Consider the following 15,401-nt stretch of genomic DNA (forward strand, 5'->3'; position numbering starts at 1 on the left):
TGGAACCCAACAAACATTTTTTTTAACAACTGAAATGGACTTTCTCACATCACATAAATAAACACACAGAAAAGGCTTTTAGTCAATTCCGTTGTTCTGAAACAGAACATAGAAACCTATGCCTCAAGAGTGCAAAGTCCTAAGATAGCAGGGGTGGTCAGTCATAGTGTGCTTCTTTGGCCTGGTACCAGATGACAACACGTATGTACAAAGTAATTCCACTTCAGCTGTGGCCTGGCTTGAGTTAGGAGACCAGAATGGCATGCCAGCTTCCTGCACATATTCTGCCATCAGCTCCACCACACAAGCAGGTCAACTTCTCACCCAGTAGCTGGTGAATTTCAAACCTGACTAAAGCTGAGGTCATTCTTACCCCAATCATACATGTTGATTAAATTGTCTTTTTATCTATAATTGTGCATTTGTTCCCACTGACTAAATAGAGTGAAATAGAGCTAATTGGAAAATATTATAATCACACATTTTCCTGGCTCTGGGATTTATTTGGACTTAGTGACCAAAAAAAAATTACATGTGATTATGATCCAATTTCAGTTTATATTTTGCCTCGTATTTAAAATATATGTGAATTTTCCATTTTAACAGTTTTGATACTACTTAATTTCAAATAATTGTTTTAAAACTATAATAATTACTTTTTAAAAGTCCTTGGGCTGTAGATGTAAATGAGTTTTTAGAATGTTTGCCAAGCATGCACAAAACCCTGGATTTGATCCCTAGTACCTGAATAAGCTAGGCATGTTGGCACAAAATTATAATCCCAGTGTTTGGGGAAGGTGAGTGCAGGAGTATCATAATTTCAAGGTCGTCCTTAGCTACATGGATAGTTTAAGGCCAGCCTGAAACACATGAGCCCACCCCTTAAAAAAACTATCCTATAGCTATAGGAACATTGTCAATTGTTTCCCATATTCTGAGATTATGGGATATTTGGGATTAAAGACAGTTTCACCAGACACTTTTCATTTTTAGTATTTAGTGATATTGGGTTTGTGTTTGTGTTCTATTGACAATGAATAGCAGTTAACCAGTAGATAAAATGGAGTTTCAGGAAGAGTTAGGTGCTGACATACACATAGAGTTTTGTGTCTGAATTTTAAAACTCTTCCCTTCTATAGTGTTTGCTGCCTTCAAGAACTGATATCTAAGTCAATATGGTGACTCACGCCTTTAATCCCAGCACTAGAGAGGCAAAGACAGGTGGATCTCTGTGAGTTTGAGGCCAGCCTGGTCTATAGAGTGAGTTTCAGGACAACCAAGGCTACACAGAGTAATCCTGCCTATAAAAGCAACAACAAAAAACCCTTATATTTAATGGTCTTAGTAAAATATTCCCCCCAGCAAGATAAACATTGCTCATATGCATAAGCTTTCTGATTGCCTGTCTCTTTCGCTCCTGACTCAAGTAAGAGCACCTATGCATCCTCCCCCTAGCCTAGCCCAGGTTACCTCTCTGATTGCCTTGCTGCCGGTGGGCAGGGGGACTTTGCAGAGTGACCTGAGTGACAGTGCACACAGCAGGACGATGGCCTGTCAGCCACTGGGATTTTCAGCTCCTCGGGCAGAGCACATGCAAGCCCGGCTGGACTCAGGAGCATCACTGGAATGTTGACTTTTTTCTCTTATTCCTCCTCCTTGCTGCCACTGCGAAGACTGCAGTTATTCATTTGTAGAAGGCCTGTTCTCACACCAGCAGCTGCGCTTTAGGAGTAATGGTGACCTCCTGGAAGTTAAGTCGGGGAAAATTTGTTCAAATAAAACTTAGCTGCTAACTTGCTCTGCTTTTGGCATGGAGCTCCTCAAGAAGCATGTTTGCAAAACTCTGTTGCTTCCCTAGATTGTTCTTCTGTAGACAGTGATTATTTTTTTGAGACATGACGTCACTTTGCATCTCAAGGCCCGGAACTCTATATGTAGCCGGAGCTTTTCTCCAAGGACCCTCCTGCCTCCGCTTCCTGGGCAGCTGAGGTTGCTTATGCATACCTTATTCTTGGGCCCACACATAGGTAGTGACTTGAATGCCTAACTTCTGACTCGAATCGGCTGCAGCACATATGACCCAAAGGGCAGATTTCCAAACCAGGGCATATTACCATTTCTGTAACACATGGGAATGACAATCTATTTAGAGCATTCTGACTATTTGTAATTGGTGTCATCAATTGAGAGTGACAAGGCCTAGAAACTGACCCTGTCAGGGGGTCCTGTTCTGACGGCAGAGTCTGTAAGGCGCGAGAGAAGCTTCTCTCTGCCCTTTCAGTTACACTCCCTGTTACGCTTTGCCTATGCTTCGCACTTCTCAACTTACTCTGAGAGTATAAGCCTGCCTCTCTGTTTGAGCTATAACAGAACTTTTCTTTTAATAATACATTTATTAATTGAGATTACTCTTCAAATCATCTTACCATCTTGTGATATTCTCTGTGGTGTGTGTGTGTGTGTGTGTGTGTGTGTGTCTGTGTGTTGGGAAGGTGGGTGGATATGTGTATACTTAAATTGGAGCAATATATGCATCTGTGCTCTTATGATCCAGTGATAGTTGGGCTTTAGCTATGTGTTCAGTCCTATGATATTGTATCAAAAATTATGATATTTGATGCTGGATGAGTCCTATGTCCTCAGTGCTTAAGTACAGACTCATTATTGACACAGCAAAACCTCAATTAAGATGTCTCAAGAAATAGGGTTTCTCTGATATCCTTGGTGCTAAACCGAAGCATCCCCTCATGTTGGTAGGGGTGCCACTATTGGTTTCAAATCTCACCAGTAAAATGTCCCCTGTAGTTTGTTAATATCTGGTCTCTCTTGAAGGTGCTGAGAAGTGACAAATCTTCTATTTCCTCATGTTATGATGCTGGGATCCAACCTAGTGCCTTGTGTGTGCTTAGCGAATAATCTGCTACTGAGCCACACCCCTACCCAACAAATTTTCCGAGGCTTCTGTGCCTTGTTTAGAATACTGAGGCTTGAATATCAGCTTTTACCATGTGGGGCTCCAGGTATAAAAGACAGAGGCAGAACAGCCAGCTCTGTTTTATGTAGGTCATACTCTCCAAAGAGAAGAGTGTGCTTGCCCACTGAGTTAATGGGATAATCCTGGGAATTGGATTCTCTCTGATTAATTGAGGTTTTCCTATTCTTAAGTTAAAATATGAAATGACTTCCAAGTTTTAACTGGGCACAACATACATGCCGGTCATTTTAGAGGCAAGCCCCAAATCTGGTTATTTCTTGCCATTGTGATCACTTGGGGACTTTGGGCTCATTCTGTAACATTCTGAAACTCTGCCTAATGGTCTTTAATTAATTGCATGGATGAAGGCAAGTTCAGTTAAAGACTCTTCTTCTTCCTTCTTTTGCCATCATTTGCTCCCCTCTGCCCCCTGTCTTGTTTTTCTCTCCCCCTTCTCTTCTCTCATTCACTGTCAGGAAAGACTACCTTTGAAGGGACAATTCTGTATCGTGCTGCACCGGGAAAGACGGAGGGCCACAGACGCTTTTACAGTGAGTGACCTTAAGCAGGAGGCAATCATAAAGATAAGATCGGAGCACCTGTGACTTTTGATGCAGCTGCGCTTTTCCTGAGCCGCCCACGCTTATGCCCAGTGTCTGCGAATTTCTGAGCCAAGGATATGGGCTTATTTGCCTGCAATAAGTGGCATTTCCTTGGTGTGGGCTACAAGAGCATTCTCCCCACCAATCCTGGCGCTGTCTTGTTCGCTTTCTGCCTTTCTCATGTGTATGACATATGTGCATGAACCGTGCCTGCAGAGAATGAAGCAGTAGCTTTTGTCATGGCAGTGGAAGATGGCTTCTGGTGGAGACATCAGCCTCACCTAGCTACTGCTTTTTCCAAATGGATCATTCGTCATTTGTGTGGTTCAAAGAAAGAAAATTTTGGCATGGAAGTCCATGCCAGATACAGTGGGTTGCTTTGCTCATCCAGCTAATCACCACACGGCAGACTTCTTTTGGCAGGACCCATGGGCAGCCTTTTGTATTGTAAAATAAGGCTGCCAAAAGCTGAAGAAATGAGATGTATGAATTAATTTCATGATGCCCGTAGAACAGTTCTTGTTACATCCCAAGCACTACACATGGAGGTGTCAAATTAAAACAATCAGGAACTGATGGGTGCTGAAGCTAGGGTGAACTGTACCACAGTGGACAGCCATAGGACTAGCAGAAGCAAATCTGAGGAGACTTTGCTCTGTTTGCATCGGGAGGGAAGAATATTCACTGTGGTGCACATATATTCATATCCATGAACTATATACATACATGTGATGAAAGAGGTTCAGACAGGAGCACCAGAACTGCCCTCAAATGCTTGAAGTGAGGGTATTTTTCTTTCTGTTCCACTCTGAACAAGTGCACAATGCATATGACTTAGCCTGCAGTGTGCTCCTTGTGTTCAGTGGGGGAGATCTGACCTTGTTCATCTCCATGCCCTGGCCTGACCAGGTACCTGGAAATCATCACACCAGTGCATAAAGTCGAAATGCTGAAGTCATTTCTAAACCCTCATACCTTTTTACACTACCTCTTCATGGACCAATAACGTGCCCTTCCTTAAATGGCCCTGGCCTACATTCCACTCGGTAGGTCGAGCTGCCTGAGAGTGCCATCTAGCATTCGGAATATGAATATGATAAGAAGATACCCATGATAGTCACAAGTAACCAAAAGAAGGAATACCTAACACACATGAAAATAAAGTCACGTTTCTTTCCTTCCAAGGAAAAGAACTAGATTTTTGAGTTATTGCATCAATGCAAACATTTAGCTGTATAATTTACATTCTCATAAATTATAGAATCAGGCTGCCAGAATTTCTGGAAGAAAAATCTGCCGTGTGTTTCCTTCCCAGGCCATGCTTGTGTGGCTGAATGACTGTGCCGCTATTCCCTGTATAATAGACTTTTTCTTACAAGTACTAATATGAAGTTATTAAGATGAGCCTGAAGGCTGCAAATGCCTACAAGTGGAAACTTGCTGAAATTAGGGTGGCAGTGAAGACCAGGTTATAGCTGTAGCTAAGGGTGAGCTACAGAAGAACGCCCCGAATTCCTCTTTCTGAAGAACTAAACCAGATAGATACTCTCTGCCCCATTTGTCCTGCTGCCTTCTGGTGGAGGTGGAGGAGGTGGAGGTGCTGGTGGAGGAGGAGGTGGAGGTGCTGGTGGGTGGTGGGTGGTGGTGAGTGGTGGTGGTGGTGGTCTTGTGGCTGTGGGGGTGGGGGTGGAGGAGGTGGTGGGAGTGGTGGTGGTGGCAGAGGAGGTGGTGGGAGTGGTGGTGGTGGCAGAGGAGGTGGTGGTGGCAATAGGTGATGGAAGATGATGTGGTTTCTTTACACTGTTTCGCCCTCAATGGTTCTTCCCAAACATGAAAAGAATATGCAAGCCATTTATCACATAGAAAGAATCCATACAGCAAAATAAGAGCATGTTAAAGGGGAATGACACAATATTTAGACTCCAAAATTATATCTCCAGCAGGGTATTCCCAGAAACAATGAACAGATAAACATAGGAATAGATAGCTAATCCAGGGGTTCTCCATGTTTGTACACACCAATCGGGTCCTATGAAGTGCAGCTGGCCCCCTCCTTATTATGGCCTCGATTTTTGCTCACAAATGCTGTGCTTTAGTTAACTAAAATATGCACCAGCTATCTTCCTCCCTCCCACCCTCTTGGCTTAGAAATACTACTTTATGGAAGATGAATAGCAGCATCAAAGGAAACCATTTTTTCTAAGGCTTTTATTCCTAACGCTGTTAGTAATCTCTAATGACCTTTCTATATTTTACGTTTGCATTTAACAGGTTTTCTTTGCTCTGGGACTTCCTCACTTAAATGACTTCAACATTTTATGATATTCCATGTGAACAGTTATTTGGTGTATCGTTTCTGTGGACTAGGTAGCCACAGGAAGCTAATGTACAACTGGCCACTAGTAAAAGAAATTTAATGACATTCTTTCACCTCAAGGGCGTTGTTACGGTCAGGAGATAGAGGATAAATGGCCAGAAGCTACCCTACACATCTAGAACCTTAGAGTTATGGTTTAGTGACAGTACTAAATATTCCTAAAAATATCCTTTGAACCCTTCCCTTTGTTGGCATAATTGATATCCTGACCACTAAAGGAAGAATGTATACCCAGAAATTAACAGACTCAATTAGGTTCTTCTTTTTAGGAACATGCATGTAGGCAGAGCCTAGGAAACAAGCGTCTGGGGAGGTAAATGTTTTGAGTGTCTTGCTGATAATTCTCTTATAAACCTCCCAACATATGGCACAAGAGGTTAAAGGGAGACTGTCATGCCCTCTGTGTTTCCCTTGGAAAAGAATTCAGCTTTGGGAAGATGGTGGTTGTAGAGGAAGGAGGAAGAGTCAGTCATAGGGTTGGGATTCTGGCCTCTGGAAAGGCAGTTTTTGTTCTGTCTTTAACAAACACCATTATCTTGCTAAGAAACACTATCCCAATGTCTAGTTCAGTTTAATGCTTTCTTAGAGGAACATGCCTGCATGCATTTGTTCCTTGTGAAGCTATCCAAAGAGATTTAAGGCTTTGGCAGTCATAATTTTGTGTGGTTTAATTGCTAATTTGCTTGAATCACTTTTAGCTTTACAGTTTCCCTTTAGGAAATGTTACTTTCATTGTTAATTGCTAATTGACATGAATCAGAAAATTTAGAGGTACAGTACATGGTACTTACTAAGTGGGAAGGCCAGGTATGGGTGGCAAGGATGGGTATTAATACAAACCATGGGTAAAAATTTTGGATCAGAACCAGGCTTTGGCTGAAGCATGTCAAATGTCACATGTACAGCGAGATCAGCATGAAATTAGAGTTTCTGAAAAGTTATTTTGAATCACTGTTTAAAATTAAAGTCTGGGGGTAGGAAGACCAAGCAAAGCTCCGAGACAGCCTGAGTCAGCATACTCAGTGCCCCCAGTGCAGAAGCCCAGTCCCACTCTGAGAGATGGCTTCTGGCCGGCTGGGAAGTTCTTTATTGTGGCCTCTGGCTGATTTCTGAGCTCTTTCTCTCCTCATCCCCACTGTTGACAGGCTTAAGAGAAACCACAGGCTCCGAGAGCGATGGGGGTGATTCAAGCAGTACCAAGTCCGAAGGTGCCAACGGGACAGTGGCAACTGTAGCCATCCAGCCCAAGAAAGTCAAAGGAGTGGGCTTTGGCGATATCTTCAAAGACAAGCCAATTAAACTGAGACCAAGGTCAATCGAAGTAGAAAATGACTTCCTGCCGGTAGAAAAGGTATGTTGGACAATTTCTGTGTGACTTCATTTTAGTGTGGAACATCCTAAAGTAGGTTGTGGGCTTTGACTTCATGACGTCAGGGCCCCTTTTGCTCGCTGTTTGCCATCCCTCCTTTGAGTTCCCCTCCTCTGCAGGAATGGCGTCCCTACTGCTTACTTCTTACCACGCTTGTGCTGGGCAGCTTTTCATAACTATAACAGAATAACTTGAGTCTACGGTAGGACAAAATGGCTTACCTCATGAGCTGGAGAGCAGAGACGGGGTAGGACTGGGATCCTATAATCTCCTTTAAGGGCACATGGCCAATGACCTATGGACCTTCCGCCAGCTCTCTCTCACACCTCAAAGATTTTACAAGCTCCTGATGGTACTACCCTGGGCATCAAGTCTAACACAGAGAACTTCAGAGGACTTTCAGGATTATATATATCTCCTTTAAAGAATGTTTCTCGGGATGACTTTTCAAATGGTTCGCCACTTCTCCATCTCCTTTCCAGAGAAGCCCCTTCTCATACCTAGGCCCAGCTAAATATATGACCCTGACAGCCCTCAGATACCCTAAAATATCTCTAAATGCTTTGTGCTCAAGTGTGTTGATTGTGTTTATGTGGCAGAGAAAAGCAATTGTGTGACTTTTTTTCCCTAAGAGTTAGGTGAAACAGTTTCAGACCGCTGAATGGAAGTCTCCTGTGTGTGCACAGGAATGATGGAGACAGCTTGTGTTCAGACTCCCTGGGTTGCTCCCATCAGGAAGCTAGCTTTTTTCTTCTGCTTCTGGTTCTGGGCTGGTGAGAAACAGACAGCATGTTGCTGCTGAGTACACGGTTGCTATAGCAACACACCCAGAGCCATAGCTCTGTGGCTACCACTGACGTCTACTGTGGTACACTTTTGAGCATCATAGCCTTGCTTGGGAGTTGATAAATACTGTGGAATTTTCCAAATTATAATAAGCTACACTCATGCTGTGCTTAAGAAATGTTTGTTAATTTGATTTCATGTTAAGTTTTCTGCTTTGACTCTTGTGCCAACAGGTTTGGGATAGGGTACCAGCAACATTTCTAATTTAGGTCTATCATTGGATTGTGGCTTTCATTTTTTTCAATGAGGTCAAATTTTAAAGGTCGCGTCAGCATCCACAGCTGTAGAACCTGCAGTATCCACCCAGCCCCTAGAAGCCTTCTGTAGTGCCAGCAATCATTAGAACAGCTTCTATGGGGTAGGGGGGCATTTTGGACTTAGAGGAAAGGCAGGGGGAGAAACTGGAACATGCTTCACTTAAACTGTTCCTTTGGTGAAGTGTCATGGAACCACTATTGCTTTCTCCGTAATCAATATGTCATGTTGCCTGTGATCTGAAAACTATATTGTTGGTGTCTGAACTTGCGATGAGGTTTGTTGCCCATGGCCACATTCAGATCCCATGAGGAGCTACAAAAAGTGAGTACCCGTCTTGACAAGGAGTGATGGACGGAGTTTTTCTCCATTTTATTGACGTTTTTGAAAAGAATATGATCATTGACTCAATCAAGGTGACATGATGTGTATGTGAGTGGCTTATTATTGCTATTAATAATATTTGTTTTAGGTGACAATAATATATTGAGTTATTAATAGTGACATCAGTGTCAAACATAAACAATTTTCTTTGTGTGTATGTGTATACCCATGTGTACATATGGAGAAATCTCACGTTGATGTTAGAAATCTAACTCTTTCCTCTCTACCATATTCACCGAGTCAGGGTTTTTCAGTCAAATCCAGAGCTTAAAGATATGGGAAATCTCACTAGCCAGCATGCTTTTCAGATCCCTGCTTTCTGACGCTGGAATTGCAGGCAAGTGGCTAACTACACCCACACAACTTTTATGAGGATTCTGGGGATCTGAACTCCAATCCTCTTGCTTGTGTGGCAAGCGCTTTAAGTGCCAAAACATTTCCTTTGCCCCTGCTTATTAATTCTTGAGACGAGAGCTCACCGTGTGACCTTTCAACTCCCGGGCTTAATTAAACACCTGTCCCAGCCCCCTAAGACTATAGGCATGTGTACCTTCTTGCCAACTACTCCCAAATTTATATGTCTTAGCACATTTCTTTCAAGAATGACAGAACTTTATGCTTGCCTCTCTGTCATTTCCACCTAGAGATTCTAATTCCTATCAGTTTATCCAAACCCTCCAAACACCCTCCTCCGTCCACAACTTTCCCCATCTCAGATGAAGGCAGTGCCATCTCTCTTCCCTTTTATTCCCTTGAGGTTGTGTCTGACTAATTGATCACCTCTGCCTAACTATGTCTAGCATCTGTCTCTCTGTAACTCGTCACCCTAATAGGGCTCTTTGTTTCTTCTCACTGCTGTGCACTGTATCCACGACACATATGTGTGGAAGGTAGAGTGTTTTCAAATGCATCAACATGATGCTTTGGAGATTGCAGACATCTGTAGAATGAGGGAGCTGAGTGGAACAATAGAGCAGGTGCACACTTGAAAATACAGCAGTTGTGTGCTTAACTATTTCTGTGTGAAATACTGTATTGGTGGTAGTGACATGGAACAAGAACTTTATCAGAGTTATGTATGAGAAAGGTATATGTGTGGATGTATGTGGATATATGTGCATATATCCTGATTCCTGATTGCTTGCAGAGTGAAACCATGTGCTAGAAGTTCCCATAATCCAGTGTAAAGCCTTGGGAGCAAACATAAACTTCCCAGCTTGCTTGAGTGGCTGCAGGCAATGTTTCCAGCATCTGAGATGATTTAAAACTATCTCTTCTCCCTGTTGTTGGTGCAATGGGTAGTTGCATTGATTTATGGAGCCATTATGTTATTACACAATCTGGCTTGAGAGCCGATGAGTGTGATCCTGTTTTATTAATGTACAACCTGGTTCTTTTCACTTTTGAGATGGTTTTGTATTCAATATTGATGTTTAAAGAAGAAAGTTTCCCTTGAAAATGGGGCTTGCTGCTTTGATTTTGCAGAAGCAAATTGGATCTTGCATGACAGAATTTGGTATGTGAGGTCAAGCATGCCTCCCACTTAAGGTGGATCAGTTGATCTTCTGACATGACTGATTTGATAACTTGCATGAGGAAAGATGGGATCTGACAAAGACCTCTCTCTCTCTCTCTCTCTCTCTCTCTCTCTCTCTCTCTCTCTCTCTCTCTCTCTCGTGTGTGTGTGTGTGTGTGTGTGGTGTACCAGGTTTCTTCATTGAACCTAAAGTTCACTTGTTAACAAGTTTGACTGTTCAATAAGCTCCCTGTATTTATCTGTCTCTGCCTCCCAGTGGTGGGGTTACAGATGTGTGCCGCCATGTCTGAATTTTACATGGGTACTGGATATCTGAACTCAGGTTCTTATGTTTGCATAGCAGACATTTACCAACTGAACCATCTTCCAGGTTCCTGGATGTCTATTAAATCTGTAACACTCGCTGCTAATGATTAGATTGTATATTAGGGGAGGTACTTAATAATAGCCCTTTACCAACCCTGAGAAAGACGAAAAGTGAAACCAGGTTTGACACTATACACCTTAATCCTAGCATTCAGGAGACGGAGGCGGGATAATTGAAAATTCAAGGCCAGCCTGATATATTAAGCCAGTTCTAGTTGTCCTGGGTTATATAGAGACCTTGTCTCAAAACAACAAACTAACCAATATTGTTACTTTTGCTTGTCTTATTAAAATATAAGGAGAAACCATATATATATATATGTATATATTTAATGCTACAAAATGGATATACCTGTGAACAATTTGTATAATTTACAATCTAACTGAAATATTTACTGATGAAATGGCATAGAGGAGAAGGAGACAAGATTTGTGGTGATTGATAATTTCTTTGTGTTTTATGAAGCTGGGTTCCTTGTAGATCAAGCCAAATTCAGTCTTTTGGGCAGCCAAGGATGACCTTGAACTTCTTATCCTTTTGATGCTTCTGCCTTTCAAATGCTGGGATTGCAGGCATATGCCAAGTTGTTGAAAACAAGTGATACATACGTGGGAGTTTGATATCTGCTCTGTTTTTGTCTATATTAGAAATTCCTTTAGTAGAGACTATAGGAAAGGAAACTCGGGGAAATGTTTCCATTTAAATTAAGCTTAGGTTTAAGTGTTACTATAGCAATAGGACCTGGAGAGACTGCTCAGCAGTGTCCAGCACTTCTCGGTGAGTTCCTTGGATGACTGGTAAAGGAGTGGCAGATGTTACGACACTTGTAAATGAGCTGCATGTATCTGGGCGAGGCTCAGGGCCTAACTTAGTATGGCTTTTTGTACAGAATGGTCCTTGCTTTCGGTGCCAACTTATGCCATGTATGGACTCTATAGTCATGACTAGTGTTGGTTCTCCTAATCATTTTGGAGCCAGTCTTTTGTGCCATGTTGGAAAAGATATATTGAAGTATTATTGTTTGGCAAGTTGGTAATATATAGTGTCTCTTACAGAGAAACCTTTTAAGGGCCTCTTCTCCCAGGCCTTCCTAGTTTAACTGATTCCCATTAGTGATTTCTGCCATCTCTTTCTTGAAAGGAGTTTGTTTTCTATACTTTCTACTAGGCATTATTTGTGGCAGACTCTTTTTCCACTCCCATCAGCTTGAATCTCATTTATGGAATTGTAGTCACTCAAATTAACGCCTTTATGGTATCAACATTGAAGCATTTGTTTGTGGCAGAGAATTGAAATTTAAATTGTATGTAAATGGAGTCATAAATCAATTGCTTCAATCAGCGAAATTGCAGTTAAGAGAATTTTAATATTTTCATTCACATCTCTGTTAGTCTTTTGATCCATCCTAGTAAAAATTCATTAAATTTTATAGTAGCATTAAACCATATAAGTACCAGGTGGGTAAGGTGATCCATGCCTGTATTCCCAGCACAGCAGAGGCAGAGGCAGGGGATCACTGCAGATTAAAGGCCAGCTCGGTTTATATAATTTCTAGGCCATCCAGGGCTATATAGCAAGACCCTATCTCAAGCCCTATCTCAAAGTAATGACATCTGTTGCAAATAAGAGATTTGGAGCCAAGAAGATGGCTCAGCAGGCATAGGCCCTGCCATTAGGCTTAATGACTTTGATCCTCATGACCCACATGGTGGAAGAAGTTAACTCAGCCTTTTAAGCTGTCCACTGACCTCCATACAATGCGCTATGGCCTTTGCCCCCTCTCTCTCTCCCTTGCTCTCTCTCTCATACTTGTACATGCCCTCAATCTCTCTCTCCCTCTAAATATAAATTTATAAATAAAAGTCTTAGTTACTTTTTTATTGATATGATAAGACAACACAACCAAGTCAGTTTATAGAAGGAGGAGTTTATTTGGGGCTTAAAGTTTAGAGGGCAAATCCAGGACTATCATGGTGGGGAATATGACAGCAGTTAGGCAGGTATGGTACTGGACTAGTAGCTGAGAACTTACGTCTTCATCCTCATGCAGGAGGCAGAGAGCACTAACTAAAAATGATGTGGTCCTGGTCCTTTGAAACCCAGTGATAGATCCCCCTTTAACACGGCCACACCTCTTCCCAAATAGTTCCACAAACTGGGAACCAACTATTCAAACATATGAGCCTATAGGGACCCTTTTCATTCAAACCACCACAATCTCCAATTCTTTGAAGAGAAAAAAAGCTCTGGCGAGTCCCAGGAACTAATATATTCTTTGACTAATAAAACACAACTGGATAACATGTAAAAAAAATCACCTAAGACTTAAACTATTGGATATTCCTTATTTGGATGGAAAGATAAAATTATATGACATCTTTAGGGTATTGGAAACTCTATGGCTTTCACTGGGGTATTATGGTGCACACTGGCTAAATAAAGCATATGGGGTTTCCAGACTTCGGTTTAGTTATTCCCATTATATCCATATTTCCTTGTCTAGGAAGAGTGGAGGAGGAGTTGGTAGGGAATTGGAAACAGTGTTACAGGGTTATTTTTAAATTATTATTTTTAATCCTGTGTGTGTGTGTGTGTGTGTGTGTGTGTGTGTGTGTGTGTGTGTGTGTGCATGCATACTCTCTCATGAGCCATGTGCCCATGGAAGTCGTAAGAGAGCACCAGATCCTCTGGAGCTGGACTTACAAGTGGTTGTAAGCTGCCTTACATGGGTGCTAGGCATAGAATGCTAGTCTTCTGGAAGAGCAATATGTGCTCTTAAGTACCGAGTCATCTTTCCATCTCTGGGGGTTACTTTTTGACACAATGGATGCTTTCTGCTGTTTTATGTGTGTTTGACATGTGCTTTGTGAACCCCTCAGCCCGGTGTGTTTTCTAAGAAATATGTAACTGCAACCAGATCATCACCAAGAGTTACAGTCTCAGAAGCTCCTACAAGGGTATTTCTAAGGATAGAGAGTGCTGAGTTGGTGGAGTGCTTGCCCAGCACGCAGAAAGCTGTATTTTTCAGAGTACTGATAGTTATTAAACAGTCAGGCCAGATAGGCTAGGTTCAAATCCCAACTGTGCCTCCTTCTGGGAAAAGTTAGTCACTCAGTGCTTTATGTTCCTCATCTTTAAAATTAGAATAACAAGATGGTCTGTCACTTAGGGGTGTTGTGAGGATTAACTAATATGTACAATGATCAGAAAAGTGCTTATATAATAATCACTTGGTTCAGAATCTTTTTACTAGAAAGGAGCTTTTATAAATAGCAATATCTTTTCTAGCACCATGCTTTAAGAGTGGTGTGTGTGTGTGTGTGTGTGTGTGTCCATGCAGTATGAAAATGTGTATGCCAGAGCTTGATGTCAGCTATCTTCCTTAGTCAATCTCTACCTTTTTGTATTTTAAAGCAGTCTCACCGTATTGATCTGGCTGGTTGGGACTCACTCTGTAGACCAGGCTAACCTCACAGAGATCTGCCTGCCTCTGCCTCCCCAGTCTTGGTATTAAAGGTGTGCACTTCCTTGTCTGGCCTCCACCTTAGTTTCTGGGTCGGGCTCTCTCACTGAAGTGCATCAGTTTGCCTAGACTGGCTGGCTGGCCAGTGAGTTAGAGGAATCCACCTGCCTCTACCTCCCCAGCACTCAGACTATAGGCTCACCTTGTTGTGCCTGGCTTTTCCTGAGTGCTAGGAATTTCTCATGCTTGCATGGCAAACACTTTACTGAGCCATCTCTCCAGCCCAAATTGCCTTAGCTTTTGATTGTGGGAGATTTGAAGCTTCACTTGAATTTTGCTGTACTTGTGGGAACTGTTTGTTTCATATTACCAAGTCTAAAATGTCAGCCACTAGAAAGTAAATGCCATCATTTAGGACCTTGTCTGCATTAGTCACCGTTCTATTTACAATTGCTTGAAGAAAGGTTAAAACTGCTATGTATCGTCGGTCTTCAGTAAATGTTTGGGGACTAGATAAGTGAAGACTGTGTTCTCTCTTAATCCAGTTAAAATTATAAAGGAGAACTCACTGTGCCTGTGCTGTACTTGTGATCTAGCTGGATCGCCTTTTCCATTTGTTCATTAATTGCCTCGCTTACTCATTTAATGAAGCACCACCAATTTTTTTTTGTGTGTGTGTAGATCATCGCGGCACTCTGAGATTTCTCTGTGAATGAATGAACGGGTGGCAATCCACATTGAAATATTGGCTGGGTGGTATGTCTAGAACAGTGATTCTCAACCTGTGGGTTCTGCCCCCTTTGGGGCAGCTCACCTATCAGATACCCTACACATCACATGTTTACATTACAATCCAGAGTAGTAGCAAAGTTACAATTATGAAGTAGTAATGAAAATAATTTTATGGTTGGGGGTCACTGTAAGATGAGGAACTGTATTAAAGGGTTGCAGCGCTAGGAAGGGTGAGAACCACTGGCTCAGATGCTGTATTTACATATTAAGTGCAGAGTGGTTTTGCTTGTTAGTTTGCCCGCATGATTGTTGATTTGGAGTGTGGTGGGTCTGATCTAGTTCACTGGAATTTAACCCTTCTCTCCCAAGTCATGCGTTGGCTCAGTCATCATTTCTAGAATCCTCATCTGATACCATGGATTGTCCGCAAACCTTTTATTTATGTTTTGTTTCAGATAGGGTATCATGGAGCTTCGGCTGATTTTCAACCCACTA

General features: G+C 42.1%; 1 protein-coding gene across 11 annotated transcripts in view; it reads left to right on the forward strand.

Moving 5' to 3' along the window:
* Sh3kbp1 (SH3 domain containing kinase binding protein 1) overlaps positions 1-15,401 on the forward strand; it is a 339,294-nt gene that overhangs the window by 190,241 nt on the left and 133,652 nt on the right. For 7 of the 11 annotated variants that reach the window (XM_075956713.1, XM_075956716.1, XM_075956711.1 and 4 more), the window contains 2 exons: positions 3,451-3,525; positions 7,099-7,304. In XM_075956713.1, the coding sequence (XP_075812828.1) occupies positions 3,451-3,525; positions 7,099-7,304 (281 nt within the window). The remainder of the gene's footprint in view (positions 1-3,450; positions 3,526-7,098; positions 7,305-15,401) is intronic. The other 4 variants (XM_075956717.1, XM_075956721.1, XM_075956719.1 and 1 more) reach the window with 1 other exon arrangement.

This window comes from Microtus pennsylvanicus, chromosome X (assembly GCF_037038515.1).
Source record: "Microtus pennsylvanicus isolate mMicPen1 chromosome X, mMicPen1.hap1, whole genome shotgun sequence".
Lineage (NCBI taxonomy): Eukaryota > Metazoa > Chordata > Mammalia > Rodentia > Cricetidae > Microtus > Microtus pennsylvanicus.